The 14,893-nt window shown below is 31.4% G+C and overlaps 1 protein-coding gene across 2 annotated transcripts in view; it reads left to right on the forward strand.

Moving 5' to 3' along the window:
• The window catches only part of LOC115213543, a 58,116-nt gene extending 47,008 nt beyond the window's left edge, over window positions 1-11,108 (forward strand). For both annotated transcript variants that reach the window (XM_029782576.2, XM_029782575.2), the window contains one exon: window positions 4,640-11,108. In XM_029782576.2, coding sequence (XP_029638436.1) covers window positions 4,640-5,184 — 545 coding nt within the window. In that variant the 3' untranslated portion in view covers window positions 5,185-11,108. The remainder of the gene's footprint in view (window positions 1-4,639) is intronic.
• Window positions 11,109-14,893: the final 3,785 nt, after the last annotated feature.

Here is a 14,893-nt window from a genome sequence, read left to right on the forward strand (position 1 = left end):
ACTTTGGACAACATTGCCAAATATGTCCATTCTAAAGACAGTAGTTGTTGTCTTTAGCCCTAGGTTAGCCATAATTAAGCAGAATTAGTATCAATGGCATTCAAGTTACAACTATCCCATCTTTTTAGGGATGTCTAAAGTGACATTATTTAATGTCCTTCCTGTTTTTAAGACACCAAGTTGTACTTTGAGAGATATTTGGCTGTTATTTCTAGCAAGTCATGTCACCCTCTTTAGCCTATTTTTAAGACAATTGCCAAAATAAATCACCAGTTCAATGTTGATTGGTAGATTTTTTTAGAAGAATTTATAAAACATCTCCATAAATATTGCAATCTATAATTTAAGCAGTGCTTCATGAGAGAGAGAACAAACTTAATAAAAAGGATTACCTCAAAACTTAAAATCATATAGAGAACAAGTCTCAATAGAATTATTTAAAATTGTGACTTTAATTTTTACTACAACTACTCTTTCATAGCCCCTTTCATATAACAAGTGGTTTACTACGGTTTATTTTTCACTCCTTATTATAAGGGCCAATAACTTCAGTTGTGTTTTATGTTCTCTTTTTCTACACTGTTATAGGTTGGGTGGTTTTTCTGAGGTGGTATTTTATAGCCATGTATCCCCTTCCTGTTGCCAATACTTTTAGTTGTTGTCTTTTTACATGCAGTGTACCTATTTGCAGTCTCAGTTATATGAAATCAAAACAGATATGTTACACCAAGTATTTTTTTTAAATACTCAGACATCCATGCATTAAATGCCATTGTATATTTTTATTGTTATAATCTGGTATATTTTCTCATCCTCTCCTATGATGTTATAAATGAGACAACACTAAGCAACATCAATGGATAGCTGAAGGATTGTATTCAGTGAAAACTTTGATCAGTAACAGAGTGGATCATCAGTTATATATTCTACAATATGTATTGAGAGCTCTTTCTCTTGTTTGTTAGATTAAAAATGTATTTGTTAGAACTAAGAAAAATTGTATTAGACACTTTAGGAATGTAGGTTCCTCTATTACATTTGGTGACATCTATGGTGTTAGGAAGGGCATCCAGCTGTAGAAACTTTGCCAGATAAGACCAGAGCCTGGTGCAGCCTTCTGGCTTCCCAGATCCCCGTTCGAACCGTCCAACCCATGCTACCATGGAGAACGGACTTTAAACGATGATGATGATATAAAATAGCAAACTTCCTAGAATTACTTTAGATTTTAGTACAGGTCTCTTTAAACCTTTCAATAAGTCAAACCAGCATCATGATTAAGTAAATCGCTTCTCAAATCATCCAAAAGCCATCATATGTTCCATAGTATATAATGCATCTTCTAATATATCATTGTTCTCTACTAACCACATTTTTACCCAACATGCTAGTTACTATAATGAAGCTCTAGCTACTGCTGGTTATAAAGAGAAATTAAGCATATTTCCCTAAATATAATGATGACAATTTCAATTATATACCGCCTGAAAGCAATAGAGTTAATAAAATTAATATGAGTTGTCCCCATGATATGCCCAATATAACTGTGAATAGCCACAAAACCTACATAAATGACACAATCCATGTAAGGATGGAAAAAATTGTAAATAGGCAGGGAAAGAACTCAGCAATGAGTACTGTGTCATGTCTTTAATAATAATAATAATAATAATAATAATAATACTGATAATAGTACCAATAGTATTAATAATAACACTAATAATAGTGCTAGTAGTACTACCAATATTAATAATGATTATAATAACCATAAGAAGAACAACAACAATAATAAGATATTTAAATCAGGTAATATGATTAATTATCATAACAACCAAACTACCGCATTTGATCTGAATAAACTTAGAAATAAGGATAAATGTTAAAATAATTTGTATAAGAATATTTTGTGGCTTAATCCCCCATGCAGCCTAAATGTTGCTTCAAATGTGGATTGAAATTTTTTTCTAACTTTGGATAAACACTTCTCTAAATGTAGCCCATATAAAATTTTCAGTAGACATGCAATTAAACTAGCATACTCTACCATGTCTATTACTAATATTGCTGAATATATAGCAAGATTTAACCTTAGTAAATTAAACCATACAACAATTGACAGTACATCTAATATTGCAACTTCTAGCCTCCTAAATAGTAGCAATGTAATATCTATTGCAAATAATCAATATGCCAATGTTCTTGATTCCAATAACAGTACTATTAATAATAATAATAATAATAATAATAATAATAATAATAATGAAGCTGAACCATTAATAATCAAAATAACTTTGCTCTATATAACTGTCATGATAAGTTACTGTGTCCCATTAATAACCAATGCCTCAGGAAAAATATAGTATATACGTGCTCTTAAATTTTTGGTAAAGAACACATTTACATTGGTGTACCCTGTTCCTCATTCAAACTTTGCTGAAATAATCACAAATCTACATTTAAGCATAAAGAAATGGCTAATAGTACATCTTTAGCTAAATTCATACATTCTCTCACTGATAATAATATTGAATTTAAAATTGCTTGGTCCATTGTATTTAATGCATAACCATATTGAGGTTTCAGTGGCTGGTATGGGGTTTGTGTATCTGAGGCATTCCATATTAATAAATTTGAATATTATTAATCAGCATAATATCTTGATTGTAAGATGCCAGCACCTTAGGTATAAATCTTTCCTACAATCTAACTACACCTAGCATTACACTTAATCATCGCATCCACACTAATTAACATTATAGATCAATGCTTTGAATAAATTCTATACTTTTATTCACACATTCTGCTATTTGTAGGAATTCTTCTTACCCATGATTGGCAGTACCTATATCTAAATAATTCATGTATGCTTGCTAATTCCCTACCTTGGTTAACCATAATTTAGTCTTACCTTAATCAATAATGTGTTAAATCCTATCCAGGCATTTTACTACCTAGATCAATACAATTGAATAATTCCCTAGCTTGTTAGCCATAATTTATTTCCACCTCAATGATAGATAACGTATTGAACCATATTCAAATATTCTGCCTGCTGTGAAAATACTTTTTCCCCATTGGTGCTGGCACCCTAAATTTGAATAGCTCCTATATGGTAACCATATCTAACTTATTCTTGAATACTGAACATACACTAATAAAGTTTAACTTTAGCAATACAAACATATAATTCCCTACCTCTGCTAACTATAATTCGGCTTCGCTGTAGAAATAATGTATTGGACCTTTTTAGACATTCTACTATGTATAAAATACTTCTTAAATGTTGAGGTTCAATATTGCAGTTTATCATATTTAATGCCTGAACCAGTTTAAAAAATATTATTGAAGCTACTATCCTATAATTACCACATGATTTTGTAATTCTACACCTTCAAACCTCTATGTACTCTTGTTTACATCTATCTTAGACATTATTTCCTTTTTATCAATATACATAAATCATTAATTCTACTCCTATAACCATGTTTGGCAGATTCAAGTGATCTAAATCAAAATCTTCCTTCAAAATTTCATGTTAACTCGTGTTCCAAACACCAACTTAATAACAACAAAGTTATTTAAAAAAATTTTTCATTACTTTTGAAAATCTGCTAAAACAAAAGCAGTATATTTCAACAAGAGAGTTAAAGTCTTGTCAGTGAAGTTTTGTGAACAGAGGCAGCGTGTTGAGAGCATTCAGAAGGACTGTTCCTGTTTTGGGGTGATAGACTTAATCCATCATTCAGTTTAATGCCATCATCTGGCCCTTGAGTCCATTTGTTGTAAGCACTCATGCCAAGTTTTTGGTTTGAGAATAAATAACTTCTTCTCCGCCCTGCTCCCACCAGTTTCAGAGGCCCTGAAAATGTCACAAGCACTACTCTTACTCTTCTGTCTAAGTTATGGAATTCCAGTTAATAATCTATTGCAGGGGACGGGGATCTTTTTTAATCAATTACTCCAAAATATATTTATTTATGCTGACGTTACCCCCTTGATTTGAAAGGAAAAGAACCATAGATACCTTAAATTCAAAAATGTTATTGAATCTATTTATATGGAGAATACAATTATAAATATAAAAAGTATAAAACAAATGCAATAAAATAAATTAATGTCCTCATTATAGAACAAAAGGATTTTTCTAGAAACCTTTTCACTCCAGGTTTTGGAGAAATGATGTTTCATTTTTGTTACAATTACATCAAAATTGGAACATTTTGATGCCAGAACAATTTTGGATACAGTCTTCAGGTTCCAATTGATTACTCTGCTTTGTTTTTATGTTCATTAGAGTGGAAAATCCTTGTTTGGAGAGGTAGGTTGTTGCAAAAGGTAACTTTTGACTGCCTTCTCATGCCAGAAGAAAAATTTCTGTCATAACAAGGAACATGTTTTTTTATAATTTTATGTACGTCTAATGGGTCCTCATTACCCACCAAGAATTTCGTTTTTACCCCACTTGTTCAGCAACCCCTGTTCTATTGTGATATGTTTGACTTCAGTGGTAATTTACATAATTCATTTGGTGATGAAGTTTTACATCAGTCATTTAGTAGAGCAATGGAAAAGTAAGTAAAATTATAGAACAACTAGAGACAGCATGAATATATTACAGAATATATTCTTTATTCTTCAGGTAATCAACAGCAGCAACCTAACCTAGGTAAGAACATGTCACCAGATGTTAGGCCTGATGCTCAAGATCATCCTAAAACAAGATTCCATACTGAGAGCAAAATGCAAGCAGCAAACACAAATACAGACTATAAAGCAGAAACTGATGGAACTGTCCATTCCAATGCAGCATCTACTGATAATGATAATAAAGACAAAGTGAACGGTAAAAGTGAGAATGATCCTGTTGTAGCCAGCAGCAAGGAATCTACAACTACAAGATCAACAACTTTACATCAGAATAACTCCGTTACACAGAAACCAATAAAAAGCGCAGCTAAATTCTTTGAACATTCCAACTACATTCTGAAGAAAAAGGTTGTCGTAGCAAGTCCTTCAGACAATGCACAAGGCCCTATTGTGGCCCTTGCTCTTGGACTCTCCTTCACAACTATGTTGTTAATCTTTGTTGGCTGCCGTTTACACCGTGTGAAACGCAGACTACGCAAAGGTAGAGCTCTACATTCAAATGAAGCAGATTACCTCATCAATGGTATGTACTTGTAAGATTTGGGCCTGAAGCAAGAAGTTTGAAACTGGCAACAATGATGTCTTTTGCAGTTTATTATCCATCTTGAGTTGTATTATATAAGCTGTGAACTGTGCTACAAATTCCTTTGACATGTATGAATGGCATCCTGTAGATGTTTAACTAAAAGAATGAATGTTGATGTACATCCTTCTTCCCCTTCCCCTTGGAGATTTTGTCAAAGGATCTTCATGTTGAGAAGCAAGTTAAATTCTATATTTCTTTTGTCTCTCTCTTTTTTTCTCTCTGCATAAGACATATTGATTAGCAAACTGCATTTATGTAATTTTTTTCTAGTAGAAACTGTATTTTTTTAAATATAATTTTGGGTATTTTTAATGATGCAAATCAAAATATAATTTTGACAAAAAAGATTATTTCTTGATTTAAAATTTTTTAAAATTTCATTTGAAAAGAAAAGAAAAATTATTATTATTCATTATAAAAAAAAATAGTTTTTATATTTTGATTTCTGTGAATGAGTATAGTTCATCAAAATAACTTTTTTTTCTAATTGTAAGTGTTTTTTTTTCTTCTTTTTATTGTATGTATCACTTAAAATATTTAAGATGAAATATTGTTAAAAAATTTTTTATTTCCTTTTTAAATTCTCAATAAATATTGATTTAGAAAAGTTGGAGAGAAAAGCCTTTAATAAAAAGGTTCACAGGATGCTTTCATGACAGTTTAAGATCTTTCCAATGAATTAAGATGGCCTTTTGAAAATTTCTTCTTTCTAACAATCCTATTAAAGTATCGGATAAAATAATCTCTTCAAATCAATGTTGTATTTCACTATAACTGCAACAATTTCTTCAGACAATAGTTATTTTATTTTAATTAAGTTTAAATGATTAGTCATCAATTTCCTAATTGATTATTAATAGTCATATTCTATCTGAACCAATATAATATAATATTATATATATTATATTATATACATACATATATATATATATATATATATATATATATATATATATAACACACACACAAAATCTTCTTACCAACTTTCTTCACAAATAGCCAATTTATAGGAAAATTATAGATCATTTATTTCTGCAGTATTTTAATTAGAAATGGTTGTGTTTTGGTATCAGTTTCAGCTGCTACCTTTATGCAAGAAAGCATATTGCCTAATTCTTCCTTTCATTGACTAAACTTCTATTTGTGGTAATTAACAACTTGTATATAATAAACACATTGATCCCTACAAGGGGGCATTCAATGTTAGAAGTAAATGTTTTCATACATAAAACAATTACAATATAGTTAATGTAATTTTTGATACTGTAATGCCATGTGAGTGAGTATGTTTAGTCCACTGTTCCTGAACTAATGTGAGTTACAGCTCATAAATAACAAGTAAATGCATTCGAAGAAAACCAGATAAATGCATTTCTTTTCTTCTCTATCAGCTGTGAAGTGGATTCATGGTGTTTTTTTATTTTTTGTTATCAACTTTGTTTTTAATTCTGTAAATAAAGCCCTCTTTCTTCCCACCGTTTTCATCTACTAAAACCACCTAAGATTGTTTTGCTACTGTTAAGTGTGAGATTACAGTAATATTTTTGGATTAGTTAACTTTTGCGTTTTATTGTAGATAAAGCTTTATCTCTGTTTCTATCCTGCCTATGCAATGCTATTTACTCCATGGCTTCTCATTGTTAATAAGACCATCCACAAGTTGTTCTTATTTTTATTAATTTTTAATCAATAGCTATTTTCTTTATGCTTTTCAAAATTGTTCTTTTTCCATTTCTCCATTTGTATTGGCAAAATATTTCTTGGAATTTGGTAATTAATTTTTCTTGTAGAAGAAACCTAATTCTATATCTAAACTGAAGTAATTTCTGTCATTATGCAGTGTTATTTTTGTTATCTATAAGAAAAATCTAGTCAATATAAAAAAAATATATTAGTGACTAGCTTGTTGATAAACATTATAGGGATGGGATTTCTTAAAAGTTCTTATTACATGTTATCAGTGAACCAAATTATAGCTAAGCAGCTTATGTAATGAAATCATACCACCTTAAAGATCATTATTTAAACTGAATAACTCTCTTTTTGTACATTTTATACTCACGGGGTTTCTTGTTTTCTCTGTATGGTAATATGGTAAATACTAGCCAAGTGAGAAATTTCTAATCTCTCTCTTAACTACATTCCAATAAGTCTTGCTAACTGAAACTATCAATTGTATGGGATCTTCTTATATACAAAATTGCTTTCGTTAGTTTGTAAAACAAAGATGTCGTTATCCATAGAAACTTTACTACATCATTCTCTTCAACCTCTTCTGTACTTGTAATAATTACATGATAGTAAATAAACTTACATGTAGGCATATGACACCATTCATGACTAAAAACTGATAGGAAATTTGGTTGCCTTTGCTTACTTATAGTGAGATTACAGACGTGACTTGACCAAATGTTTTACCCACCAAGCTTTACTACTGCTCATCCTGAGAAAATGGTAAAGATTTTATATGTGTATGTATGAATGTATGTAAATATATGTATTTAAAGGTGTCTAAGTGATTATCAAATTAAGTAGTGTTCTCTTATTAATAGATAGTGTTGAAACAACTTTTAGAGATGCTTAATGCAAACCATTGCCAGAAAGTAATTGCAGTTTTGAAAATTGTTATTTGTTCTTTGCTTTTTAAGACATATTTGACAGTTTGACATTATAATTGCTGAGTGCTAATATTCAATCCATGTTTATACCAAAAAATAATTTCATACAGAAATTCTTACTACATTCCAGAATGTTCAATTTATTTATATTCTTTACCTGTGTTTTTTTTTAACTGTACCTCCAAACGTTTATAACATATTGTACAGAGACCTGTTAGTTTATTCAGCTTTGATTGTTACTTTATTATGCTTTAGATCATCTTCAATTTCTCTCTTATTGCTTGATTAAATTTAATGTCTGATAAGTCTTCACAAAAAGTTTTTACAGCATTGCACATATGGTGTCAGGTTTAGATTTTCTGTATTGCAAAGTGTAGAAAATAAAATGTCTTCTTCCGTTTGCACAGTGTAAAAGTAGTATATTTTGTCAAATTTAAGTTTTAAAATATAAAAAAAAAAAGAACTGCAGTAAATTTTAATTGGTTTAAATTAAACCAACATATAAATTATTAAATTACACCCAAGAAGGGAAATGATTAGGTTTGTAAAAAGTACTGCATAACTTCAACTACTCCCTCCTCATATTTTGATTTGAGTTTTCTAATCGTGTGAATTCCAAAATATATTGGAAACAAAATTTTGACAATGACACATGAGCTGTAGATATGTTATTGAGCTTAGATTTAATTTGTATTGTGAAGAGATCAATCTGCTAATTTAAGAATACACCTGACCCAAAAGGTTTCACTTTCACTCATTTTCACACAGACACACACAAAATCTCAATCCACTTAGATTTTCTTTAGGATTTATATTTTGGTAATATTTCCAAATTTATTCATATTTAGGCTGTAAGGATTAAATGAAAGTAAAAATACAGAAAAATAATAATTATAAATAAATGCTTTAACATTTTATGAAATCTTTAATAACTGTGGTACCAGAAATGAGAGTAACTCTTTAAACAGAACATTGATTGCTATTTGAATATAATTCAGATAAAAGGCTATCCTAGGTTACCCTTGTTTATCATGGCAATAGAAAATATTTGTTGGACTATCTGACACACATAAGTTGTGAGTTAACAGGATTAGATAATGAAACTTAATTTTCTGTTTCCTGTCACTGTATTATAACTTTAATACATTACTCACAGAAATGAATATATAATAGTATGGCTTTATTAGCTGTATACTGCAACTACATTTTATACATTCCATGAACAACTTCTGTTAATTTGATGTTGCAAATAAGTGTCATTTCCTTGTATATTTTTCTCTTAAATTATTGTTTTTACTATTTGTTATTTCATTAGTGTTATATTATATATATATACATTACTAATGATTAATATAGTGTTTGCATTCATTTTAAAGAAATTAGAAACTTTAGAAAATTATTTCCAAAATTACATGTTTCTAAAAAGTGCAGTTTAAAAATACTTTTTGAATATGACAGAGTAATGAAGAAAATCTGTATAATGTTGAAAGCCATAATTTAAGCAAAAATCATTAATATTATGAGACAATATAGTATGATGATTATGTCAATAATTTATTTGTTTAAGGGACTGGCAACAAGAAGGGCATCCAGCCATAAAAATACTGCCTCAAATAAGTACCTAATTTAAACTAGCATAGAAAAATGGAGACAAAATGAATGAATTAAACTATAATGTGCCACAAATAATAAAAATTATGGACTCTTAGTTTAGATCTTTATGAAATTGCTAAAACTCGGCCCTATATAATATTTGTTAGTACATTAGATGTAAGTTTTTAATTTGAAGCATAACAAGAATTAAATCATTTGAGCCCCTGCAATTAATTTCAAAGGTCTTTGAAGACATCATCTACAACCTTAGATGTTTCTGCCTGTTGTATTAGTTATGCATGTGCAGACATACACACACACTCTGAGGCATGCTCAAAGCAAGCAGAGTATATAGTTTATTGAAAACAAACGTCTTTCTCATGACTCAAGTTTCACCTGATTGCAATCCTCAGGTGAGTCTGTATTGTCTGAAGATCACAGTAACATGAAACTTAGGCTGTGAGATACATATTCAGTTTCAATAAAACTGTGTGTGTATGTGTTTTTCACTTTTCCAAACAGTTCTATATTGTTCATGTTACAGTTCTTAACTCTCAAGTAAAGCACATAGAAAGGAATCTATAGACAAAAATATTTGCTGCAATTACAAAAAAACTCTTTACAATTAGAGAATTACCATCTGAACTGATCCTAAACTGACCCTTAATATCATATCAAAATTTAAACAGTTGTAGGGGATTTTTGTTTTATTTCCTTTCCTTTTCTTTGAACAGATGGTAGCAACTTATCCAATATCTAGAATAGATATAGTGTTTATTTTACTATTTCATTGCTTTAAAAAGAAAATTGATTTAAACTCTGTATTTAGGTAATGGTTCAACATTAAATTCCTGGTAAATAAAATTCATAGTTTAGTTTTGATTCTCAGTTACTGCACTAAACCTTCACATTCCATTTTTTGTCCTCCTTCATATAATTTTGTATGGTTTCATGCCAGATTAAAAAAACAAAAAAAATGCTATTTCCAAAATTCTGTTTTGGAGGTAAATTATGTTGATATTTTAATTTAATTTCATTTACGGGATTTTTCATCCTAAATTAAAAAATAAAACAAGATCTGTTGTTATTTTTGTTGTTAAAATACCTTTTATTTGTATCAAGCTTTGTAACTGTGATAAGTTAAAGATATATATTCATGTCCATTAAAATAGAATACTGTGGAAGCTTCAGACTGTTATTTTGTTTGTTGATTTTTCAGGTGTTTTTTACTTTTTGTTAGTATACTTATTTTTATTTCCTGACTGGGATGGTAAAAATTCATACATCTTAATATCTCCTGAGGGTTCCCAATCACAGAAAATCTGGATTTATACAATTTCTATGGAAATAGAGAAAAAAAAATTGAATAAAACAAAAAAGAAAATTACATATAGTTGGTCAACAAATTGATTGCCCACATTTACTACCACTGGTTGGCTACATTTGAAACCTTATTACTATAATAAGCATTGTGATTTTGGTGTCAAACTGTAAACCATGTCCTCAATTTAGTTGCTAATTCCATCCCATTTGGATTTTTCTTTGATCTCTCCAGATACAATGATTGGTTTGCAGATAGTACTGTATTTTGCTTGTACTCCATGACTTTTGCACCATAATTTGTAATGTGTCATAAATAAACTGGTTATGTATTCACATTTAAATGTTTTTTGTATCTTCATTTTTAAAAATCAGACTTCCTATTTTAGTTGTGATTGTTTATTTTCATGTTTGGCAGGGGATGGTACCAGAAATAATAAATGGATCTTGATCACAGTTTCTGACTCTGATTTTATTTAGTTGTTTGATCAAGTAGACTACCTGGAACATTAAATCAATGTGTTAGTGGCTGAGTATTCCCCAGACATGTGTGCCCTTAACATAATTCTAAGTTCAATCATCTTGATATACAGTGTGGCAAGATTAGCTGTCTGAATTTCAGAATTTCTCAATTTCTGACTGGCTTGCACAGTTTCCATCTACCCATTTTCACCCACAAAGCATGTTTCAGCTCGAAGCTATGTGAAAAGATACTTGTCTGAGATGTCACCGAGTGGAATTGACCCTAGGACCTTGTGATTGAAAAGCAAACTTGTTAATCATTCAGCTACACTGCACCTACAAGAGATGAATGAATCAGTACAATGTTGTAAATGAGAAGCATTGTCAGATGCTTGAGGTAAAACATTAATTTTGTGTGCAGAGCAGGATTTTTTTTTCATGTATTTCAATGTTTGTTTTTGACATAAAAAAAGTGTATAAGAATACTTACAAAATTTTAGTATGGGTACTTTACCAATGAATGGAATAAAATATTTTCAAAGGTGATTTGTTGAGGTGGTTATTGGCTTAGCCAGAGGAGGGAAAACCATACACGTGCCCTTTTCAGTGCCCATAAGGGATGTGAGAAACATTTTCAGATCAATGACCTTGCTCAAATGCTGGCAACAGAATGGATCCTGCGAAAGTCACCCAAGAGAACTATACTAAACAGAAGTGAACAAAAAACCAAGCCCTGGTGGTCACCTACCTGCATACTAAATTCATTGCTGAACAATTGCTTAAAAAATAATAAATGCGCTCTTTTAAAGTCTAGCCAGGCTCATGAGCCTGGTTTCCCATTTTCAATGGCGTGTGTGCTCTCCAACTGGACGGGACGCCAGTCCATCACAGCGTTACTCATTTTTGCCAGCTGAGTGGACTGGAGCAGGGTGAAGCGTTACTCATTTTTGCCAGCTGAATGGACTGGAGCAATGGAGTGTTTTGCTCAAGAATACAACACATCGCCCGGTCCAGGAATCAAAACCACAATCTTACAATCATGGTGCTGACACCCTAACCACTAAGCCACGCGCCTCCATGGACAATTGCTTACAACTATGAAAAATACAATGAGCAGTAGAGATTGTTTTGGCTCATTTGCATATCAGGACATTAACTAACAATGTGTATTAGCAAAAGTACAGAGACAGCATTGTTTATCTTTTATCTTTTACTTGTTTCACTCATTGGACTGCGATCATGCTGGGGCACTGCCTTTAAATGTTTAGTCAGACAAATCAAACACAGTACTTACATTTACTATCAGACTCTTTTGCCAGATCACTAAGTTAGAAGGACATAAACAAATCAACTCCAGATGTCAAGTCGAGGGGCGGGGGCAGACACAAACACACACACACATATATGTAAGGCTGTAGTAAAAGACAGCCCAAGGTGCCATGCACTGGGCTTGAACCTAAAACCATGTGGTAAGAACCAAGCTTCTTACAATACAGCTATGCTTGCACTTGTTTGTGGATAAATTGTAAATAAATTTCCAGTGTATATTTAATACTCATCCACTTAGCATCACTATACACACTTACCCCATGGTTAATCCACATGGTTCTCTCTCCGGTATAGATTGTAAAGCAACTCAACCAATCTCACCTGGTCATCACTAGCACATCAGGAGTGATTACTTCATCTGTACTCTAAAAGATAATCTTGCCGTTTAACCATAGGCTCTATTTATGCAGCAAGGTTAAATGTGTTTATTTAATGCACATCTATAAATGTGAATATATGTGTGTGTGTATGTGGTATATAGATAGATACACACATGCATAAATACATACATACATGTGCACACACACACCTACGGATGGATACATCATCATTGTCGTCATTTTAATGTTCACTTTTTGATGCTTGCATGGGTCAGATGGAATTTGTTAAGGTAGATCTTCTACAGCTGGATGCTCATCCTGTCACCAACACTCACCTGTTTCCAAAGAACGTAATATTTCTCTATGACCAGACACATTTTCATGGAAGATGGGAAACAAAGGACACCGTACATATATATGTGACAGTGACACTCGTACATATATATATATATATATATATATATATACATACATACATATGTAATTCCCTGGGGTAAAGATGTTCTATTGAAATGCCTTGTTACTCTGATATAAGAAAGCAATTTCGTTATAACTGCCACAAAAGTGTATTTTCCATCACGAAAAAGTACAAAAACCTGTCAGCTGGAGGAAGGAGAGATTGTTGGAGGTTGGCAAGAGGCAAAGACATTCTGCTTAGCGAAGGCATCTGGGAAAAGCATAACTGCTGTCATTCACAGAAAAATTATTGTTTTACCATAAGAAAAGCTGTTGAAGTGTTAAGTGAAATTTGGCAATCGTGGATCAAATCCACGCTATGCTGCATTAAGCCACTACAAAAGTATTTTTATATATAGAAATGTATGAATGAAGTCTTTAAGGTTTAAGATTCAAATTAAGGAAGTGCAATAATAATGTATAGCAGTTCAAAACTGTGAGTAGTGAAATGCAGAATTAGGTCGGCTAATCATGAGAAGCAAATATTGATCACTTTGCTAAAATCTGCAGGTGGTATGGGTTATTTCCCTTGGGTTGTTTAAATGAAATATTAATAATATGTAGTAGATAGAAGGATCCATTGGAAGGGCCCTATTATTGATTTTTACAACAATATAAGTCATGAGGTTTCCAGACATGAGTTCTACTCACATGTCAAATAAAGTATAAAAGTGATATTGTCTGCAAAAATTAGAAATAGGATGCACAAAAAATCAATATTCAAAGTAATTGAACATAAACAATGAAATGCTTTATTTCCCTTGAGTGTTTAAAAATATTGTACAGGTGCTATGGGTTATTTGCCTTGGTGTTGAAAAAAAAATCAGTTATATGAGGTAGATATAAAAGTTCCTTCCAGGGGCTGTATTATCGATTTTTTCAACAATCTAAGTATGTCATGAGGTCTCTAGACATGAGTTCTACTCACGTGTCAAGTTCCGTCAAAATCATTAAAACAATGTAGGAGGAATTAACTAACAATGCCACAAAAAAACACACACCAATTTTCCTTATATGTAGTAGGTATATATAAGTGAGGGTGTAAGATAACACAGTTTTGCTAGAAATAGGCGTCAAAATCAAGTCAAATAATCAGAAGCACTGAAAATAAGCAAGCTTACGAAGTCGGGAAAGCAAGAAGAAATAAACATAGCCAACATACCAAGACAAAAGATAATCGCAAATGATGATGCATATACCCAGCTGATAGCCCATATCATGTGATTTCGATCTCTGAGAATTTTCCTTTAGATATCTTCAGTGGGTCTCACTACCTGTTGCCTAGGGCTAAACATCTCCTCACATTGCAAGTTTGTTAAACCATTAGGAGGCTTGTACCAAAATTCAAATAGTTGCAGTATATAATTATAAATAATGGGGATATTATTATCAAAAAATAACAACATCAGTGGCTATTAGCAAAAAAAAAACAAAAAGGCAAATATATAAGTGAGGGGGCTAGATAATATAGCTTTGCTTGAAATAGGAGTCAAAATTGACTCAACTAGCCACAAGCAATGAAAGTGAACAAGCTTTCCTATTTCTAGCAAAACTGTGCTATC

The sequence above is a fragment of the Octopus sinensis genome, linkage group LG6 (genome assembly GCF_006345805.1).
Source record: "Octopus sinensis linkage group LG6, ASM634580v1, whole genome shotgun sequence".
Lineage (NCBI taxonomy): Eukaryota > Metazoa > Mollusca > Cephalopoda > Octopoda > Octopodidae > Octopus > Octopus sinensis.